General features: G+C 42.5%; 1 protein-coding gene across 3 annotated transcripts in view; it reads left to right on the top strand.

Annotated features, from left to right (window-relative positions):
- The first annotated feature begins 1,090 nt into the window (after positions 1 to 1,090).
- Positions 1,091 to 18,623, top strand: part of ABCC2 (ATP binding cassette subfamily C member 2) — a 69,910-nt gene continuing 52,377 nt past the window's right edge. For all 3 annotated transcript variants that reach the window (XR_004346319.1, XM_032609146.1, XM_032609147.1), the window contains exons 1-8: positions 1,091 to 1,201; positions 3,603 to 3,776; positions 11,257 to 11,382; positions 13,181 to 13,315; positions 13,519 to 13,626; positions 14,267 to 14,322; positions 15,515 to 15,749; positions 17,704 to 17,867. Coding sequence is in view for 2 of the 3 variants with exons in the window: in XM_032609146.1 (XP_032465037.1) it covers positions 1,169 to 1,201; positions 3,603 to 3,776; positions 11,257 to 11,382; positions 13,181 to 13,315; positions 13,519 to 13,626; positions 14,267 to 14,322; positions 15,515 to 15,749; positions 17,704 to 17,867 (1,031 nt within the window). In the remaining variant the exon portion in view is untranslated. The remainder of the gene's footprint in view (positions 1,202 to 3,602; positions 3,777 to 11,256; positions 11,383 to 13,180; positions 13,316 to 13,518; positions 13,627 to 14,266; positions 14,323 to 15,514; positions 15,750 to 17,703; positions 17,868 to 18,623) is intronic.

The following is an 18,623-nucleotide window of genomic DNA, read 5'->3' on the forward strand; positions in this document are numbered from 1 at the left end:
TCAGCTGTTAACCTTGTGGGGAGTCCCTTGTATGTTATTTGTTGTTTTTCCCTTGCTGCTTTTAATATTTTTTCTTTGTATTTAATTTTTGATAGTTTGATTAATATGTGTCTTATTCTCTGTAGGTAGTCGTATATACCCACAGAGCAAAGTGGGTTTTTTTGTGTTGACAACCAAAATGGCTCTGCATGGTCCTCCACATGATGGTGTTTACACTTTAAGATTTTGGCAAGCATGTCTGGCTGCTATTATTTTAGGGTGTCCTGATTTTAGAAGAACATATGCTTTATTAGGGGAAGTGGGTAATGGGGAGTGGTTATCTAAGGGGTATAGAGTTTCAGTTTAGAAACACCTAGAAATGGTTAGGATGGTAAATTTTACATTATGCATTTTTTACCACAATACAAAAATTTGCTTTAAAAGTATTATTACATACATAATACCTGATAATTATGGAAACATCAGTAAATACAGATAAGCAGAAAGGAAAATAAAATCACGGACAATCCTAACTGCTGAGTTTTCTTATTGCATAAATACATAAATGCACAAATTATGTGTAGGTTCATATTTGGATTTGCTGCTTAATAACCTGACTTTTTCAAACAAAGTTTACACTATTTTTAACCATGTTTTAAGTTCTATATTCTTTTTTTTTTTTTTTAAGTTCTATATTCTTAATTGAAAATGAGAAGTAGGATGTTTCACATTTCTGTAAACTCTAAGGCCTCAAGACAGAAGTGCAGTGGCACGTTTTAGGGGTACATGCCCCTCCATTGATGCTTCTCTGTTTAGGTCACGTGTCCTCAGGAGAAAGAAAGGCTCCCCCACTCCTGATTTGTGAGCCAGCTGTACTGACATCTTTCAGTGGTTCCTTTTAAGTATGAACCCATCTACAGAGGTTTCTGGTACTTTAGGAACTGGTGTGTCTACCTGTCCCTGGGGCTCTTCAGTCACATGTCTATCCACTGGGGTAATGTAAATATGTGTCTCAGCAAGGTTAACGATTAAATTGTTGGGATGAAAGGTCGAAGGCCTGCCTTTGGAACATCAGAACATCAGAATGGGAGATATATGTTGCTACTTGCCTTCCACCTTCTCTGAGGAAAAGAGTAAATAAGAAACACAGTCATACAAGAGTCTTCATTCCAGAAGTGATCCAGGAATCATGCTGGAGAAGTTCTGCAACTCTACTTTTTGGGTAAGAAATTACACTTGTCGGGCTTCCCTGGTGGTGCAGTGGTTGAGAGTCCGCCTGCCGATGCAGGGGACATGGGTTCGTGCCTCGGTCGGGGAGGATCCCGCATGCCGCGGAGTGGCTGGGCCCGAGAGCCACGGCTGCTGAGCCCGCGCGTCCGGAGCCAGTGCTCCGCAACAGGAGAGGCCACAGCAGTGAGAGGCCCGCGTACCGCAAAAAAAAAAAAAAAAAAGAAATTACACTTGTCTTCACTGTTGACTCTCCTCAACTCGGAACAAGTAGTAGATTAGCCTAGAATGACCACTAATAAGAACTAGAAAAGTTAGATGTGCAGTTGGTCTAAAGTTCAGGGTTTCTTTTTTTTTTTTAAGATAAGTCATAATATCTCCCTAGGATATTCTATGTGGGAGAGATATATTTCTGCTCTAAAATACGTTTATTTTATCCCACCCTCTTTTTTCTTGGACTAGGTAGCTGCAAAATTGCCTTCTCTAAAGAGAAATACGGGGAAGGCTTCCAATTTCATCAGTGTTAGGAGGGGGAATTGTGGAGTATGAGGACAAAGAGAAGGCCTGTGATTGAGTCTTGCTGAGAAATGTTGATGTTGAAATAATACTGATATGTTCTAGAGGAACCGGCAGTTAGTGGTGTGACTGGAAGTTGAGGCTAGGGATGCAAATTTGGGCATCCTGAGCACTGAAACAGTTTTTTTTTTTTTTTTTATAAATTTATTTATTTTATTTTTATTTTTGGCTGTGTTGGGTCTTCGTTGCTGCATGCGGGCTTTCTCTAGTTGTGGTGAGCGGGGGCTACTCTTCGTTGCGGTGCGTGGGCTTCCCGTTGCAGTGGCTTCTCCTGCTGCGGAGCACAGGCTCTAGGTGTACGGCTTCAGTAGTTGCGGCTCGCAGGCTCTAGAGCACAGGCTCAGTAGTTGTGGCACATGAGCTTAGCCGCTCCGTGGCATGTGGGATCCTCCCGGGCCAGGGCTCAAACCCATGTCCCCTGCACCGGCAGGCGGATTCGTAACCACTGCGCCACCAGGGAAGCCCTGAAACAGTTTTTGAACCATTAAAGCAGAGAATTCGAAACAACAAGCATCAGTACCAAATGGTTTAGTGGAAGAGAAATTTAGGGATTTTGAGGAAGTGTGGTCTGCAGACTCCTAGGATCAGAATCATCTGGAGTGCTTGTTAAACTGGTTTAACTAGCTTAGGTAATTCTTCTGAATTCTAAAGTTAAATAATTTTATGGGGAGAGGAGAAGAGCAGGAATGAGATAACAGAGCATGTGGACAGCACTTCCCGTCCTAGAAAGAACCTGGACCCCAAGGCCCTCGAGGCCAGGACATGTATACCACAGGAAGGTGGGGCTTAACATGCCCCAGGATCTCACCAGGCCATCTCAGGAGAATTCTTTCTGAGAATCATCTGACCGATCATCTTGGTCAGGGCACCTCAGTCTTTAAAGAGTCTGTGCAAACAGCTGAACAAAGCAAAAAATATTTGTAAGAAGAGAATAATCTACCCTCACATGACTCAGATGTAAGAACTGGTGCCCCACCTTCACCTCACAAGATACTTGTATTTATTGCAGAGTGCAAAGACCAGTAGAAAACTTGCTGGGAATAAGCCTTCCCTCCAATGTGCCATTGCTGCTCCTGTACCTAAGGCCTCTTCACGATCCAACTTAAGCCCCTAGGGCTATAGGAGTTTAATTGCCAAAGTGTGACTAAGCATTCTGCTACCTGCAGGTTAGGTTTGAGTGTCTACCAGTGAGTTCAATCAATGCTAAAAACTAGAATAAGAAGGGTTTTTTTTGTGTGTGTGTGTGTGTGGTACGTGGGCCTCTCACTGTTGTGGCCTCTCCCGTTGCGGAGCACAGGCTCCGGACGCTCAGGCTCAGCGGCCATGGCTCACGGGACCAGCCGCTCCGTGGCATGTGGGATCTTCCCGGACCGGGGCACGAACCCGTGTCCCCTGCGTCGGCAGGCGGACTCTCAACCACTGCACCACCAGGGAAGCCCTAGACTAAGAAGTTTTTATATCCCAGGACTCTTCTCCCCTTTAGGTTGAGGAATGGTCCCTCTTCTTCCCACAACTTGGCAAATGTGGTGGTGAAATTAAATCATAACAGATGGTGGAGAAATTCACTTAGAATCACAGAAGGAAAGGTTTTTAAAGGGTGGATTGGTCAGAAAAGTCACTAAATGACATTTAATGGTGAATTTATATCAATGGAGTTGGACAGGAAAATACAGCTAGTTAAAGGGTCAGGCTAAATATGGATATAGAACTGGGTTAAAATTGTTTGGAAGCAAGGGTAGGGGGATGGGTGTGAGCTGGGGGCTGGTATTCTCTTTTTTAAAATGCATGTATCCAACAATCATTCCATTTTGGTCCCCCAGAATTCCTCATTCCTGGATAGCCCGGAGGTGGACCTGCCACTTTGTTTTGAGCAAACTGTTCTGGTGTGGATTCCCTTGGGCTTCCTTTGGCTCCTGGGCCCTTGGCAGTTTCTCTATGTGTATAGATCCAGGACCAAGAAATCTTCTATAACCAAACTCTACCTTACTAAGCAGGTATGGGAACCCCACTATTTTCTAATTAATTTTGTGGTACACAATAGAGACATTTTCTTGGTGGTTCAAGTGTCTTCTTCCCTGTCTTTAACCAGCTTTTCCAGGTAGAGCCATGCTCTGGATGTCCCTGTCTCCACCTGTCCTACGCCTCATTGGCCCCCTGCCGTACTTCTTAGTTAAGTTACTTTGATTTTTGCATAAGAATAATGACTCGTAAATCCTATGGATATTGGACTCTGGAAACACCAATGATGAGTAATCAGTCAGTTGAATAGTTGTTGTCTTTTCAGCATTTGAGAAGCAAATGCTGGATTATCTATCTTTAAGCTGTTCTAATTAATCAGGAGACTATAATTCAGTTGGCATCTACCATGAAGTAAAAATGAACTATTTAATGTGTCCTCTGCTCCATTCAGCCAATCCAAACATTGCTCTTCTCCCCAAGCTTGGATCTGAAATAGGGCTTCCATTTTCCCAAAGTCAACCCTGAGCATGGATGCTCGCTCAAAGTAGAGGGAGGAAGAGTGTGTGCTCACGGTGACATGCCTGAGTAGGGAAATAATGGAAAGAACAGGGGCTGCAGGAGGAATGAGGGTAGGAGCCTCTCAGCCAGCTGCACTGATGAGTGTAGAGAAAGTCTTGTGAGAACCGAAAGATCCTCAACTGAGATTGTAAAACTACCTCTTAAAATCATCTGCTTCTTTTCACTAGGTGTTTTCCTATCTGTCCTGATTATTAAACAGGGCTTTTAGAGAGGCAAATTAGATTCGGTGTTCTATAAGCAGATAGGCCAATGACCTCAGGTTACTGCAGTCTAAAAAGAAGGAAGGAAGAAATTTGACCAAAGGAAGTTGGATTTGCATTGACACTCTGAGGTGGGGTGGTAGTGTGTTTTGTCTACTCTGGATAGAAGAACAGTCTGCGAGAGCTTGGAGCGGGGCTATTGTCTCCCTCGCTGACCTGTGTGCCCAGCACAGGGCCTACCACTTGGTACACATTTGTTGAATGTTGGTATTAAATGCACTCTAGGAATAGGGATTGAGTCAAGAGTGTGTTAGACTGAACATTGAACAGCATGCTTCAGTACCCTTAGGGATGAGAGGGAGCTTTTGGTTAGTCAGTCAAGTTAGAGGGCTTCTATCATTTTCTGGAGCTTCAAAGAAAAGGTTGGGTAATGAGTAAATCAGTATCCCATTTTTTTCATAGCTATTAATTAACTTTTAATAAACAACTTTATTGAGAAATAATTCACATAGCATACAATTTCACCCATTTAAATACAATTCTTTTTTTAAAGTATTTTCATGATATGTGTAACCATCACCACAGTCACTTTTAGAACATTTTTTTCCCTCAAAAAGAAATCCTTTATCAACCCCCATCTCCCCTAGCCCTAAGCAACCACTAGTATACTCTTTGTCGCTATAGTTTCCCTATTTTAAACATTTCATACGAATGGAATCATATAATACATGATCTTTTATTATTGGCTTCTTTTACGTAGCATAAGGTTTTCAAGGTTCATGCATGTTGTTTAAGGCTCATCCATAATATTCCAATGTATGGATATATCATGTTTTGTTTAACTTTTATAAACACAAATCTCTATAGATAAAACTGTAGATAAAAAGAAATGTATTAGCTTTTTTTTTTTCCTGTAGCTAATACTCCACTCACCCTTGCTCATAGTTTCAGGAGCTTCATTTATAATTTATACTTCTTTTTGTCCTCCTCCCTGAGAGTGATAGGCACAGAGTAGCATCCTCTTAAAAATGTCAGAATAATTGGTTTCTCTTCTGAAACAGGAGTATAATTCCTCAGAAAGTAAAAATTCACTTCTTTTATGAGAACCTTCTTCTTGGATCACTCCTCAACTTCATTTCTTCACTTTCTGTTCTACCTGCCTTTGGGCTGTTTGTTCCTCTCTGATTCTCTTGAACTGTCATTGCTGTTTGGTCATTAGTGCAGTGTTTACCTCATCTGGACTAAGTCAATTTGCTTGCCTAAGCTAGTGAGAGACTCTACCAGTTTGTTTAAAGGTACACCCTTACCTGAAGGACCCTGTGCATAGTAGGTAATTGAATGAATTGAATTAAAAAATGAATGAATGGATGAGCTCATTTAGTCCCAGGGTAACAAAAGAGGAGTATTGTCCTGGAGGTTGTGGATCTGCTGAGGTCAGATGTGCAGCAAAAGTGGACTTACTGTTGAGCTAATGAGACATGGGAATCATCTTCAAGTATCTGTAGAAGTCAACATAGAAGACTGCCTAGCTTATTCTGAAAAGTTTCAGAGAGCAAAATCAAGGGAAGTCAGTGTAGGTTGTTCCAGAGGAGCTGCCTTTAGCCAAACATACAGAAGAACTTTCTTTCTCTCTTTCCTTTTTTATTTTTTTGTGGATGATTTACCCTTTTTATCCCTTATTCTTACATAAACTTAAAAAAGACAGAAAATCAAAGATAAGTAAATTATTTTCAGCTGTACCAAAGTTTAAGAACTTAAATTTGAGACAGATTTATCAGTTGACTTTTCTTTGAGAGGGTTTTAAATAAGTTCAGTTGTGAAGACGATTACAAAGGTGGAAGCACTTTCTTACAGTAATAACTGTCAGGTAGTAGAATGGTCTGCTGGGGGATGTAGTTCCTGAAAATATTGAAACTGAAGTTAGACGTTTGTCTGCCAGGGAAGTGATGGAAATAGACACCCTCTGTAATGGGTCAAAGGTTCAACCAGAGTGCTTTCATAAAGCACTGGGAAAAGGAGGACTGTGCAGAGGTGGAAAGATATTAAATATGGCCAAACCACTTTACTCTCCTTTTTTTTTTTTTTTTTTGGCTGCACCGCATGATTTGCAGGATTCTAGTTCCCGGACCAGGGATTGAAGCCACGCCCTTGGCAGTGAAAGCACCGGGCCCTTGGACTGCCAGGGAATTCCTTTTTCTTTTTAAATATTTATTTATTTATTTTTGGCTGCATTGGGTCTTCCTTGCTGTGTGCGGGCTTTCTCTAGTTGCGGTGAACGGGGGCTACTCCTCATTGCAGTGCACCGGCTTCTCATTGCGGTGGCTTCTCTTGTTGCGGAGCTCGGGCTCTAGGCACGCGGGCTTCAGTGGTTGTGGCTCACGGGATCTAGAGTGCAGGCTCAGTAGTTGTGGCACACAGGCTTAGTTGCTCCATGGCATGTGGGATCCTCCTGGACCGGGGCTCAAACCCGTGTCCTCTGCATTGGCAGGTGGATTCTTAACCAGTGTGCCACCAGGGAATCCCGGCATGCAGGATTTTTCATTGTGGCCCATGGGCTCCAGAGTGTCTGGGCTCTGTAGTTGAGGCACGCAGGCTCTGTAGTTGTGGATCACGGGCTCAGTAGTTGTGGCACGTGGGCTTAGTTGCTCCTCAGTACCTGGCATCTTAGTTCCCCAACCAGGAATCGAACCCACATCCCCTGCATTGGAAGGTGGATTCTTAACCACTGCACCACCAGGGAAGTCCCCATACTTTCTTTTTTAATACCAATGATATTGTGTCTCTTTAGGAAGTTGAGTTCAGTAAACTCCACGTGTACTTGAAACTCCTCCAGTGATTCAGAGATCAAGGGCAAAGACTATTTACGGACTTGGTAATCATTAAACAACCACAATATTTCCCTGACTGTGATTAAGAAAAGCCTATAGTATGTTTCTGATTATAAAAAGAATGCATTATTGTAGAAAGTTTATTTGATTATTGTAGAAAGTTTGTCAGCTCTAGAGAAATAGGAAATCATTGATAATTGTATCACTCTGACATACTCCTGTTAACATTTTGAGATGTTTCCTTTTACTCTCTTTAAAAAACTAAACAAACAAAAAACAAAATGAAAAGAAAAAGACTCGTTCTCAACCCTCTACCTTCTAGTCCTGTTCTCCAGAGGCTGCCATTTAAAATTATTTTGATGGTTATCTCCATATCTATAAATAATGTGTTTATACCTGTATTTCTTGATCCATCAACTTCAAAAAATATCTATTTCTGTCCTCTATGAAAGACAAAGAATTTAGCTCATTGACCCAACTCCCTAGCTTCCTTTTTCTCTCTTCCTCTTTCAGTCTTTTAATTTTGTGTGATTATGTTCTGTTCTTCTGTAGGTTACCTTTATACCTAAAAATAATCTGCCATCAATTTTATTGTATTTATTTGGCTGTGCCACACAGCTTGCAGTACCTTAGTTCCCCAGCCAGGGATTGAGACCAGGGTTTGGTACCTGAGGCCACGACAGTGAAAGCCCTGAATTCTAACCACTGGATCATCAGAGAACTCCCCTCCCCCTCCTTTTTTTTTTTTCCATCTATTTTAGGCTCTAGTTCTTCCTTTCTTTTTCCTTATTTCACATATAACATTGTATAAGTTGAAGGTGTACAGTGTGTTGATTAGATACGTTTATATATTGCAATATGATTGCCACCATACTGTTAGCTAACACTTCTATCATGTCACATAATTATCTTCTTTGTGTGTGTGTGAGAACATTTAAGATCTTGTCTCTTAGCAACTTTGAAGTATGTGATACAGTATTTTGACTATAATCACAAGTGCATGACAAACTTGCAGTTAGAAGATAAATAAGTTCTGGAGATCAAATGAGATTTTTTTTTCAGTTTACAGTCTTTTTTAAAACTGAGACATAATTGACATATAATGTTATATTAGTTTCAGCTGTTACAGCATAAGAATTTGAAATGATCACTACAATAAGTCTAGTTAACATCCATCACCATACATAGTTACATAATTTTTGTTCTTGTAATGAGAACTTTCAATGTCTACTTTCTTTTTTTTTATAAATTTATTTTTATTTTTGGCTACCTTGGGTCTTCATTGCTGCAGGTGAGCTTTCTCTAGTTGCGGCGAGTGGGGGCTGCTCTTCGTTGCGGTATGGGGGCTTCTCATTGTGGTGGCTTCTCTTGTTGCAAAGCATGGGCTCTAGGCATGCAGGCTTCAGTAGTTGTGGCTCGTGGGCTTAGTTGCTCCGCGACATGTGGGATCTTCGCGGACCAGGGCTGGAACCCGTGTCCCCTGTACTGGCAAGTGGATTCTTAACCTTGCGCCACCAGGGAAGCCCTCAATATCTACTTTCTTAAGAGTACTGTACTATATATTTGAAAGTTCTAAACTATAGTCACCATTGCTGTACATTATATCCTCATCTCAATGCCTCTTTGTGTAAGACAAGAGATTTAGCGCTCCCAATAAAATTTTCAGAAAGAGCAAGAGTAAATAAAGTCTCTAGGTTCTTGCTTTCTGAAAATGTTGATCTGACTATGGAATGCTAGGTTCAAAAAAAATTTTGTTTGAAGTTTGAAGTTGTTGCTATGTTGTTCCCCCAAATCCTGTGCTACCAAGTTAGAATTCTTCTCATTCCTTGTTATCCTCTCTAGAAGCTTTATCCTCTTTATTCTTGATGTCCTGAAATTTCATAAGAGTGTCTACATGGGTCTTTTTTCATTCAATGGGTTCTATACTTTTAACCGAAAGACTCATGTCTTATCTCTGAGAAATTTTTATATTATTCTTTTCATTTCCTTTCCTCTAATTTTAAAATTCCCTATCTCTAGAACTTCTTGTTAGATAGATGTTGGACTCGCTGAATTGACCCTCCTTCTCAACTCTTTAGAATTTCTTTTTCTCTTTTCCCCTCTGTTCTGAGAGATTTTCCTAATTTTTTCTTTTAATCATCCTAAACAGCCTTTATTTTAGCAATAATGGGATTGATTCCTAAGAATTCTCTGCTAAATAATAGCACTTATCCTATTAGTTAAAGGTGCTTCCTTTGCTGGTTTTAATTATAAAGGGCCCAATATCTCTTCCTAAGCCATTCTGGATGAATGAGGCTTATGGAATGAGTAGGCATAGATGGATGGGAGTAGGGAGGGGTGAGGGTAGGGGAGCTGATACTAAAGATCTTCATCTTGAGGGATAAGGTACTGGTGGACCTCCTCAGTGGAGGTAACAATTCTCCCTCCTGATGGGTGGGCGGTAGTCCTTTAGAACAAAAAAATGTGTATCATGTCTTATGAGCTCATAGTACAAATATTTGACAGACTTGGAGTCATCTTAGGGTCACAGAGTTGCAGTCATTAACTTCAAAGTTTATATGGGGAGAAGGCTGAGAGTAATGACCAAGGAAAGGGAATAGTGCCGTCCCAATTGGGTTGGAGGAATTCCCCCTTTAAATTTATTTTATTAGTTATTTATTGCTATGGAACAAATTAGTCCAAAACTTAGCGGCTTAAAAATAAACTTTTTTTTTTTAAATCTCAGTTTCTATGGGTCAGATTTGGGAGCAGCTTACCTGACTTCAGGGTCTGTCATGAGGTTGCTGTTATTAATATGCAGGCTCTGCCTAAGGTCACCTGAAGGCTTGACTGGGGCTAGAAGATCTGCTTCTAAATTGACACACCCACATGGCTTTTGGCAGGAGGTCTCAGTTCCTTGCCAAGTGGACCTCTCCATAGAGCTACTTGAGTGTCCTCACGATGAGGCTGGAAGTTTACCTTGCTGTGAGTTATCTGAGAGAGAGAACAAAGAGGAAGCCACATTGTCTTCTATGACCTAATCTTGGAAGTCGCACACTGTCACTTCTGCAATATTCTATTTATTACAAGTGGGTCAGAGCTCAGCCCATACTCAAGGGAAGGGGAACTAAGCTATCTTTTGAAGGGAGGCGTATTGGAGAATTTGTGGACGTATTTTAAAACCATGACAATCAACATTCCTTAACAACACTTAGCATACTTTGAACTTTATTGCATTACTTGAACTGTATATATCCATTGATTCCATAATTATTGAGTGTGTTATCTGAATCATTGCCTACCATTTTTATTGAAGTATAGTTGATGTACAATGTTATATAAGTTACAGATTTACATATAGTGATTCACAATTTTAAAGGTGAATACTCCATTTATAGTTATTATAAAATATTAGCTATATTCCCCATGTTGTACAATATATCCTTGTAGCTTATTATATACTTAATAGTTTGTTCCTCTTAATCCCCTACCCTTATATTGCCCCTCCCCTCTTCCCTCTCCCCACTGGTAACCAACTAGTCTGTTCTCTGTGAGTCTTCTTTTTTGATAACAAAAAGAATATAATATAAATTCTCTAGTTTGTTATATTTTTTAGATTCCACATATAAGTGATATCATACAGTATATGTCCTTCTATGACTTATTTCACTAAGCATAATGCCCTCCAGGTCTATCCATGTTGCTGCAAGTGGCAAAATTTCATTCTTTATTATGGCTGAGTAGTATTCCACTGTGTGTGTGTGTGTGTGTGTGTGTGTGTATCACATCTTTATCCATTCATCTGTTGATGGACACTTAGGTTGCTTCCATATCTTGTGCTACCTACTATTTTTACCATCCATTACTGGGAACCATTCTATTCTTAAGAGTGATACCTTCCTAACAGTGTTTTTTTTTTGCCTTCTCAGGTGCTTGTTGGGTTTCTTCTTATTCTGGCAGTCATAGATCTGGCCCTTGCACTCACAGAAGACACTGGACAAGCCACAGTCCCTGCCGTTAGATATACCAATCCAAGCCTCTACCTGGGCACATGGGTGAGGCCCATCATCACTTCTATCCTGTTTATCTTCTCTCTACTCATAGCCATCCAGCTGAAATTTGCTCCTATGGAATGAAATAAAGTCCAATTTCATCTACCTTTTTCAAGGGACCTATGAAGCAAAGCTTGGTTGTAATAGGGTGAAACCAATTTTAGCTTTTCATTTGCTTTTAAACACTACTTTTAATGCCTTCTTCCTAAGGTAAGTATTAGCTTTAATGATTAACATGTAACTTATGCCCTCATATCTTGCCATCTAAGGATCACAGATGAAATCCAAGTTTCTTGATGTAAAAGAATTTTCTACATGCTGTAAACATTATTTTTAAATTGATTGGTGACTCTAATCAATGGATCACTGAGTCTAGACTTGTTTGTGTAAATTTGATGACAGAAACTTATGTCTCTCCTACAGGCAAGGTTTTTTGTGGGAGGAGGGAGAGCTGTACAGTGTTTAAAAAAAACAATTGAATTCGTTACGATCATTTTATTTTATTTATTTAGTTTTTATTTTTGGCCGCGTCAAGTGGCTTGTGGGATCCTAGTTCCCCAACCAGGGATCAAACCCAGGCTCCCAGGAGTGAAAGTGCCAAGTCCTAACCACTGGACCGCCAGGGAATTCCCGTTACCATCATTTTTGTTTTTTTGTTTTTGCGGTACGCGGGCCTCTCACTGTCGTGGCCTCTCCTGTTGCGGAGCACAGGCTCCAGACGCGCAGGCCCAGCGGCCATGGCTCACGGGCCCAGCCGCTCCACTGCATGTGGGATCTTCCCGGACCGGGGCACGAACCCGTGTCCCCTGCATTGGCAGGCGGACTCTCAACCACTGTGCCACCAGGCAAGCCCCATTACCATCATTTTGAAAGAGGAAGATACAACATAATTATTTTGATTCCTAAACTGTCTTGAAAAATCAGAATACCTGGCAACTTCGGGCCGACATTCCCACAAGGCAGCAGTCAGCTAGGACTGAGTAGCGGTTGGTTGCATTAGACCAGGTATATGCTCAGTACTGTCCTCCACCCTCACTTCACTCAGCAACATGCTCTGCTTGGCCCCTGTAAGGACTTCGTTTTGTCACCGTTGTTATAAAACAGAGAAGAGTCTAGAGAGCAGTGCACTGGAGCCAGCTCACGGAGCTGACTGCGCCTCTCTTCCCAGTCCTGAGTTTGGTGACATCATGTTGGAGATTGAAATCCACCACGGTGGGAGTATTTATACCATGGAAATTCACACATGCCACAAATCATGGCTTTGTTTTCAGAATGCCAGTTTACTAGCACAGCACTGGGTCTGGGAAAACAACATTTAATTAATTATAACCAAGTGAATAATGCGAGGCAAAGTTTTTTGTTGTTGCTAATTGCTTAGTCTAATATTATTAGAAAATATTGTGATACAGACGCCTTGCACCTATTCAGCAGAATCTGCCTCCCCAACCTGATTACTGTAGTGCCTGACATGATTTTCTTGGGCCTCAGAAAGATTTTTCTGGCTCCCAAAGTTATTCCATTTAGATGCAGGTGGTGACCCTCTGCGTTCTTCTCAGACTCCCTGCCCAAGTGTGGTGAATAGAGATGGGATAGGGAAGGGAGTTCCAGAGAGAGCACTGGGGTCCTGAAAGAAAAAGTCGGATGGTATCAGGGAGGAAATGTACTATTTGGCGTCAGATTAGTTACAACAATCTCCCCCTTCAGCCCCCGTTTCTTCCCCTGTTCTCTGACATCCTTCTTGCCTCTTGTCCTTGGTGTTAGTGACAATATTTTTCAAAACGTGATGTGAATTTCTCGCTAGATCCTGGTTTTGCTGATCCAACACAGCAGGCGATGGTGTATACAGAAGGACTCTTGGTTCCTGTCCGTGTTCTGGATTCTCTCAATACTCTGTGGCACTTTCCAGTTTCAGACTCTGATCCGGACACTCTTAAGGGTAAGGAGGAAAGAGATGGTGATATGAGGAGGTACCGCTGGGCAACTTCTAAGTTGGAGTAAATGACATAAGGTAAATTGAGTTGCAGGGTAGGATTGTATTTAGGGGATTTGATAATAGACTTTAATCACAAGCATTGATACATAGGGGCTGTTTAGACTTAATTCAGATAAAAGGCTCATTTTCTTTGTCCCCTCCCATAGGGCAGCAACCCTAACCTGGCCTATTCCTGCGTGTTCCTCATCTGCTATACACTCCAGATCCTGGTCCTGATCCTTTCAGCATTTTCAGAAAAAAATGACTCATCAAAAGTGAGACTCTAAATATGACCACTTCATATATTATTTATTTGGATGGTATCTTGACAGATGTAACTTTGAGATGTCTAGGTCTTATGAAGGTCCCACAAGCCCAGAATGTAGTAGTATAGTCCATTTTGTGATGTAAGGAAACAAAGTGACTAGAATTTGGAAACACTGACTTTTTTTTTTTTTTTTTTTTTTGCGGTACGCGGGCCTCTCACTGCTGCGGCCTCTCCCGTTGCGGAGCACAGGCTCCGGACGCGCAGGCTCAGCGGCCTTGGCTCACGGGCCCAGCCGCTCTGCGGCATGTGGGATCTTCCCGGACCGGGGCACGAGCCCGTGTCCCCTGCATCGGCAGGCGGGCTCTCAACCACTGCGCCACCAGGGAAGCCCGGAAACACTGACTTTTATATTGACCCACCAAGCTTCAGCATAGACAGTTAATTCATACATCTATGCCATAAAGTCTGGTTATCATTCTACTGGTGACCTTAGCGTCTCCAAACAAACACGTTGACCAGCCTACTTCAGTGTCATATCTAGTTTCTAGCACAACATCATATTTAGAAAACTCAGCTTCTGATTTTAGAGTTCCATAGAATTCCTGTTTCTAATTGATTTACTGTCTGATTTTTTGTGTGTCTTGCAGCATCCTTCAACCACAGCTTCATTTCTGAGTAGCATCACCTTTAGTTGGTATGACAGGTAGGAAATACCTGGAGTGTGGCTTGTCTATATCCCTCCCCCCTCACTCTCCTGAAAGTGATGGAAATCTTAATTTTAAAAGTGCCTGCCATGGCTTCCATTTCTCCTCTGCTTAGAGTCAGAATGTTAAAACATACAGATCAGTTTACTGCAGTCTCTTCACTGGGCAGATGGGGAAGCTGAGGAGAGGAAGGAGGGGGGTTTGCTCTTGGTAGCCTGAGGAGTTCCATGAAAAAAGATAGGAGGAAAAGGAGGCAGTAGGACAGGAAAAGGGAAATTTGGGGTCAAGGAGGGTGGCACAGACTCGGGTAAGGGATGAAATAGCTGTTCTGGGTTTCCAGAGGATCTGGAGCAGCCGTCCTTGGCCTTTGTAGTTCCACGGACCCCTTTGGCAGCCTGGTAACACCCATGAATCCCTTCTCAGATGATGTTTTAAATGTGTACAATAAAAGACATGGGATTATAAAGGGAAACAAATATATTGAAATGTAGTTACCAAATTTGTGATATAGTAATACATGTGCTTCTTTATTAATGCATTAAATATCAAGAACTAATGCTGGCTGGGTTTAATAGTTTCAAAGCAGTGATGAGTGTAAATGAGCCATGAAAACATCTGTGACTTTTGTTACCCGGTAACAAAGGCACAAGTACTCTGTTTTGGAACTGTGGTGGGTTGACTACATTCATGTTAGAAGGAAAGGCTAAATTTCAGTTAGAAGCTCATAAAAGTAAAGATGTAATTTATTTTCCATCCATGTTCTCAAATCCCAGGTTGAGGAGCCCTGATCTAGAGAGAGAGCATTAGAGGCAGCCCCCAGGTCTGCTCAGTTCCTTAAGGGCAACGTGGAGGCTCCTCAGGGAGATGCCAGGGCAGCAGAGAGGCAGCCAGTGTTTGAGAAGGAAGGAACAGGATCGGGGGAGGTGATGCGCTTTTGGCTCTCAATTCAGTAGGACTCCTTCCCCTTCTCTTGTTTTCTCCCACCTTCCATCACCCCCACCCACTCCCTTTTCTGCTCTCCCCACTCCTGTTTCGAGTTCCAAGAGCTAGGAGCTGGGATAGTAGAGCAAGGGAGAAGCCCCATTCTTCTGTCCCTCCATCCTGGGACTGGATGGTTTTGACAGAGGCAGCGAGGAGACAGCCTCTGGTCCCAACTGCAGGGCCTCAGCCTGTGGGTCGCTCTTGTTCCAGCATTGTTCTGAAAGGCTTCAAGAAACCTCTGACGCTTGAAGATATCTGGGATATTGATGAAGAGACTAAAACAAAGACACTAGTCAGCAGGTTTGAAAAGTACATGGCAGGAGAGCTGCAGAAGGCCCGGCAGGCATTCCAGAAACGGCAGCAGAAGAACTCCCAGTGGAACCCTGGAGCCAGGCTGCATGGTTTGGACAAGAACCAGAGTCAAAGCCAAGATGTCCTTGTCCTGGTAACTTTCCCACGGGTGTCTGTTCGAATGTGCTGTATGTCTTAGGCAAGAGGACACCAATGTCCTGGTGAATCTGTCCTTTCATTCTGACAGCACTTTATACTTTACAGTGCATTTTATATTATTAGTAATAGTCACAATACTAATAGTACCTTAGTGATGGATACATGGGAGTATAATGTAGTACTGATCTCTCTCATTTGGGGTATATTTGAAATTTTCCACAATAAAATGTATTTTTAAACAGAAAAATAAAATACCTTAGCATTGCTAGAATCTGCACGTTGGTGGGATTTATCATTAGCAGCTAATTTATTTTTTTATTCACTTGAAAATATTGAGTACCACTGTGTGTCAGAGACCATTCTGGGCACAGGTATAAGGATCTGCCTGAAAGAGTCCTCACCTTTAGCGAGCTGGAAAATAAATAATAAACCAATACATACATTACTCTTTCAGAGTAGTAAGTGCTATTAAGAAAACATGTTAATGTGTCTGGCGTGAAGTGCTTCCTTAGAGTAACAGGAGAGGCTTCTCAGAGGAGATGACGTTTGGGTAAAAATCCAAGCAATGAAAAGAGCCCATGAGAAGGAAGCGTATTTCACTCAGAGGGCGCAGGAGGGGGGAAGCTGAGAGCGGAACATGGTTGGCTTGTTTGGAGAAGAGAAAGAGGATGCGGGAGCATGGAGAGAGAGGCTGAGTGAGGGGTGAGGTGAGCTCGGGGAAAGGAGCAGGGATTAAGTGGTGTAGACCCTCATGGGCCATGGTGAGGAGCCTGGATTTTATTTTTTTTATTTTTTATTTTTTTTTGGATTTTATTTTAACTCTGATGGAAAGCCGGTGGAAAGTTTTGAGCAGAGGCGTAATGCGATCAGATTTACATTTTTAAAAGCCCACTGAAGCAGCTGCCAGGAGAACGGATGGTTGGGAGGCAAAAGTGGAAGCTGGGAAGCAGGTTGAGGCAGGTGTTCAGGCAAGAGACCGATCAGATGGGACCTCAGTGAGAGAAATTACAGGAGGATGTCACTGAGGCTGAGAGGCTGGAATTGGGGGCCTGGTGGGGACTCCTGAGACAGGAAAAGGAAGAGGCGGGAGAGTGGGTGGTGATATCTCATGTAGTAGATTCCCGGGGTCGCTGAAACAAAGCACCACAAACCGCGTGGCTTAAAACAACAGAAATGTATTGTCTCACAACTCAGAGGAGGCCAGAGGTCTGAAATCAAAGCATCAGCTGGGCCATATGCTCCCTCTAAAACCTGTAGGGAAGAAACCTTCCTTGCCTCTCCCACCTTCTGGGTTTTACCAGCAGTCCTTGGTGTTCCTTGGCTTGTGGCTGTTTTCACTCCACTCTCTGCCTCTGTCATCATGTGTCCTCTTCCCCCATGTCTGTCTCTTCTTACAAGGACACCAGTCATATTGGAGTAGGACCCATTGCATGACACACTCTAATGACCTCATCTTGATTACATCTGCAAAGGCCCTATTTCCAAACAAGGGCACGTTCTAAGGCACCGGGGGTTAGGACTTCAACATAACTTTTGGGGGGATTCTATTCAACCCATAACACCCCACAATAACCATGAACAAGAAGAGAATGGAAAGGCTTTTAAGCATCCGAAATATATATATATATAAAATCACGCCCATGCCCTTCCCTCCCACGATGCCCCACAGTTCCCCAGTCAGAGGCTGTTCTTTGCTTTTACATGGTATTCTCACCAGGTTTGTTGCCTGTTTTCCTAATCCAGAATAGATCCGAAGTATCAGGAGGGGGAGAGGGGAACAGTGATAGCAGCTAAAAGGGTGAATGGGATCAGGCAGTGGAGAGAAGACCGAAACCTGTACAAAGAAGGCAGCAGGGCTCAGGGGCTAACACTTGGGAACTGTTCAGTAAAGACAAAGTCTTCCACCACACAGCTCTGCAAGCACTGATGTTGTTTGGTTTTGTACCCAGGAAGAAACTAAAAAGAATAAAAAGAAGTCTGAGACCACTAAAGACTTCCCCAAGTCCTGGTTGGTGAAAGCCCTCTTCAAAACTTTCTACGTCATCCTCCTGAAATCATTCCTGCTGAAGCTGGTGTATGACATCCTCATGTTCCTGAATCCTCAGCTGCTGAAGTGAGTCCCCAGGCCCCGGCTTGTCCTTGCAGGGCCTCCTCTGCCACTCTGCTTTTTGCCCCTTGTATATGCAGGCAGGAGCCTATTATCGAGTTTCCATTTTTTTAAATGCTCATAACTTTCTTCAACCTTACAGCATTGTGTTCATGAAAAGCACAAGGCATTTTTCAAGATCTAAAATGATCTGAAAAATCATTTAGATCCTTTAGCCTCCCTCTTTTCCACGTCCTTCTCCTCATAGGAAGCCAGATGCTTCTTAGGGGTGCTTTCTTCTTAAACAGAACTGCTGTGAGCCGAGTCATGTCCAAAACGTGGGTCTCATACCCCAGGAGAGGCTTGTACATAGTGTCTGTAACCTCATTGCTCCACAGTCACGCATTCAGTGGGAGGTTCAGGTTAATCATGACAGGACTTCAGTCTGCCAGGATCTATGGAATGAACTATCCTCCAGGGGAAACCCTTCTAACTCACGCTGGATACAAGTCCTAATTCCTTTCCAGGAATCAATCAACTTGCTACATAACATCCTCTTTTACCAGAGGGTAGGGAAAGAGAGCATCTAAGAAAGCATTGCAGTGGCAGCTTTGTGGAGCACACGTTATCCCGTCTCACGGTTATGGGTCGTCAACCCTTAACCCTTGCTGCCTATCTCCAAAAAAGGCAAGAGTGCTGGCATGGCTGTGGAGCTCAGTCTTCCAAGAGCATTGAAAAATTCTGGTCACTTTTGTTACCAACCGGGTAGGATAGTGTAGCTGG

The sequence above is a fragment of the Phocoena sinus genome, chromosome 16 (genome assembly GCF_008692025.1).
Source record: "Phocoena sinus isolate mPhoSin1 chromosome 16, mPhoSin1.pri, whole genome shotgun sequence".
Classification (NCBI taxonomy): domain Eukaryota; kingdom Metazoa; phylum Chordata; class Mammalia; order Artiodactyla; family Phocoenidae; genus Phocoena; species Phocoena sinus.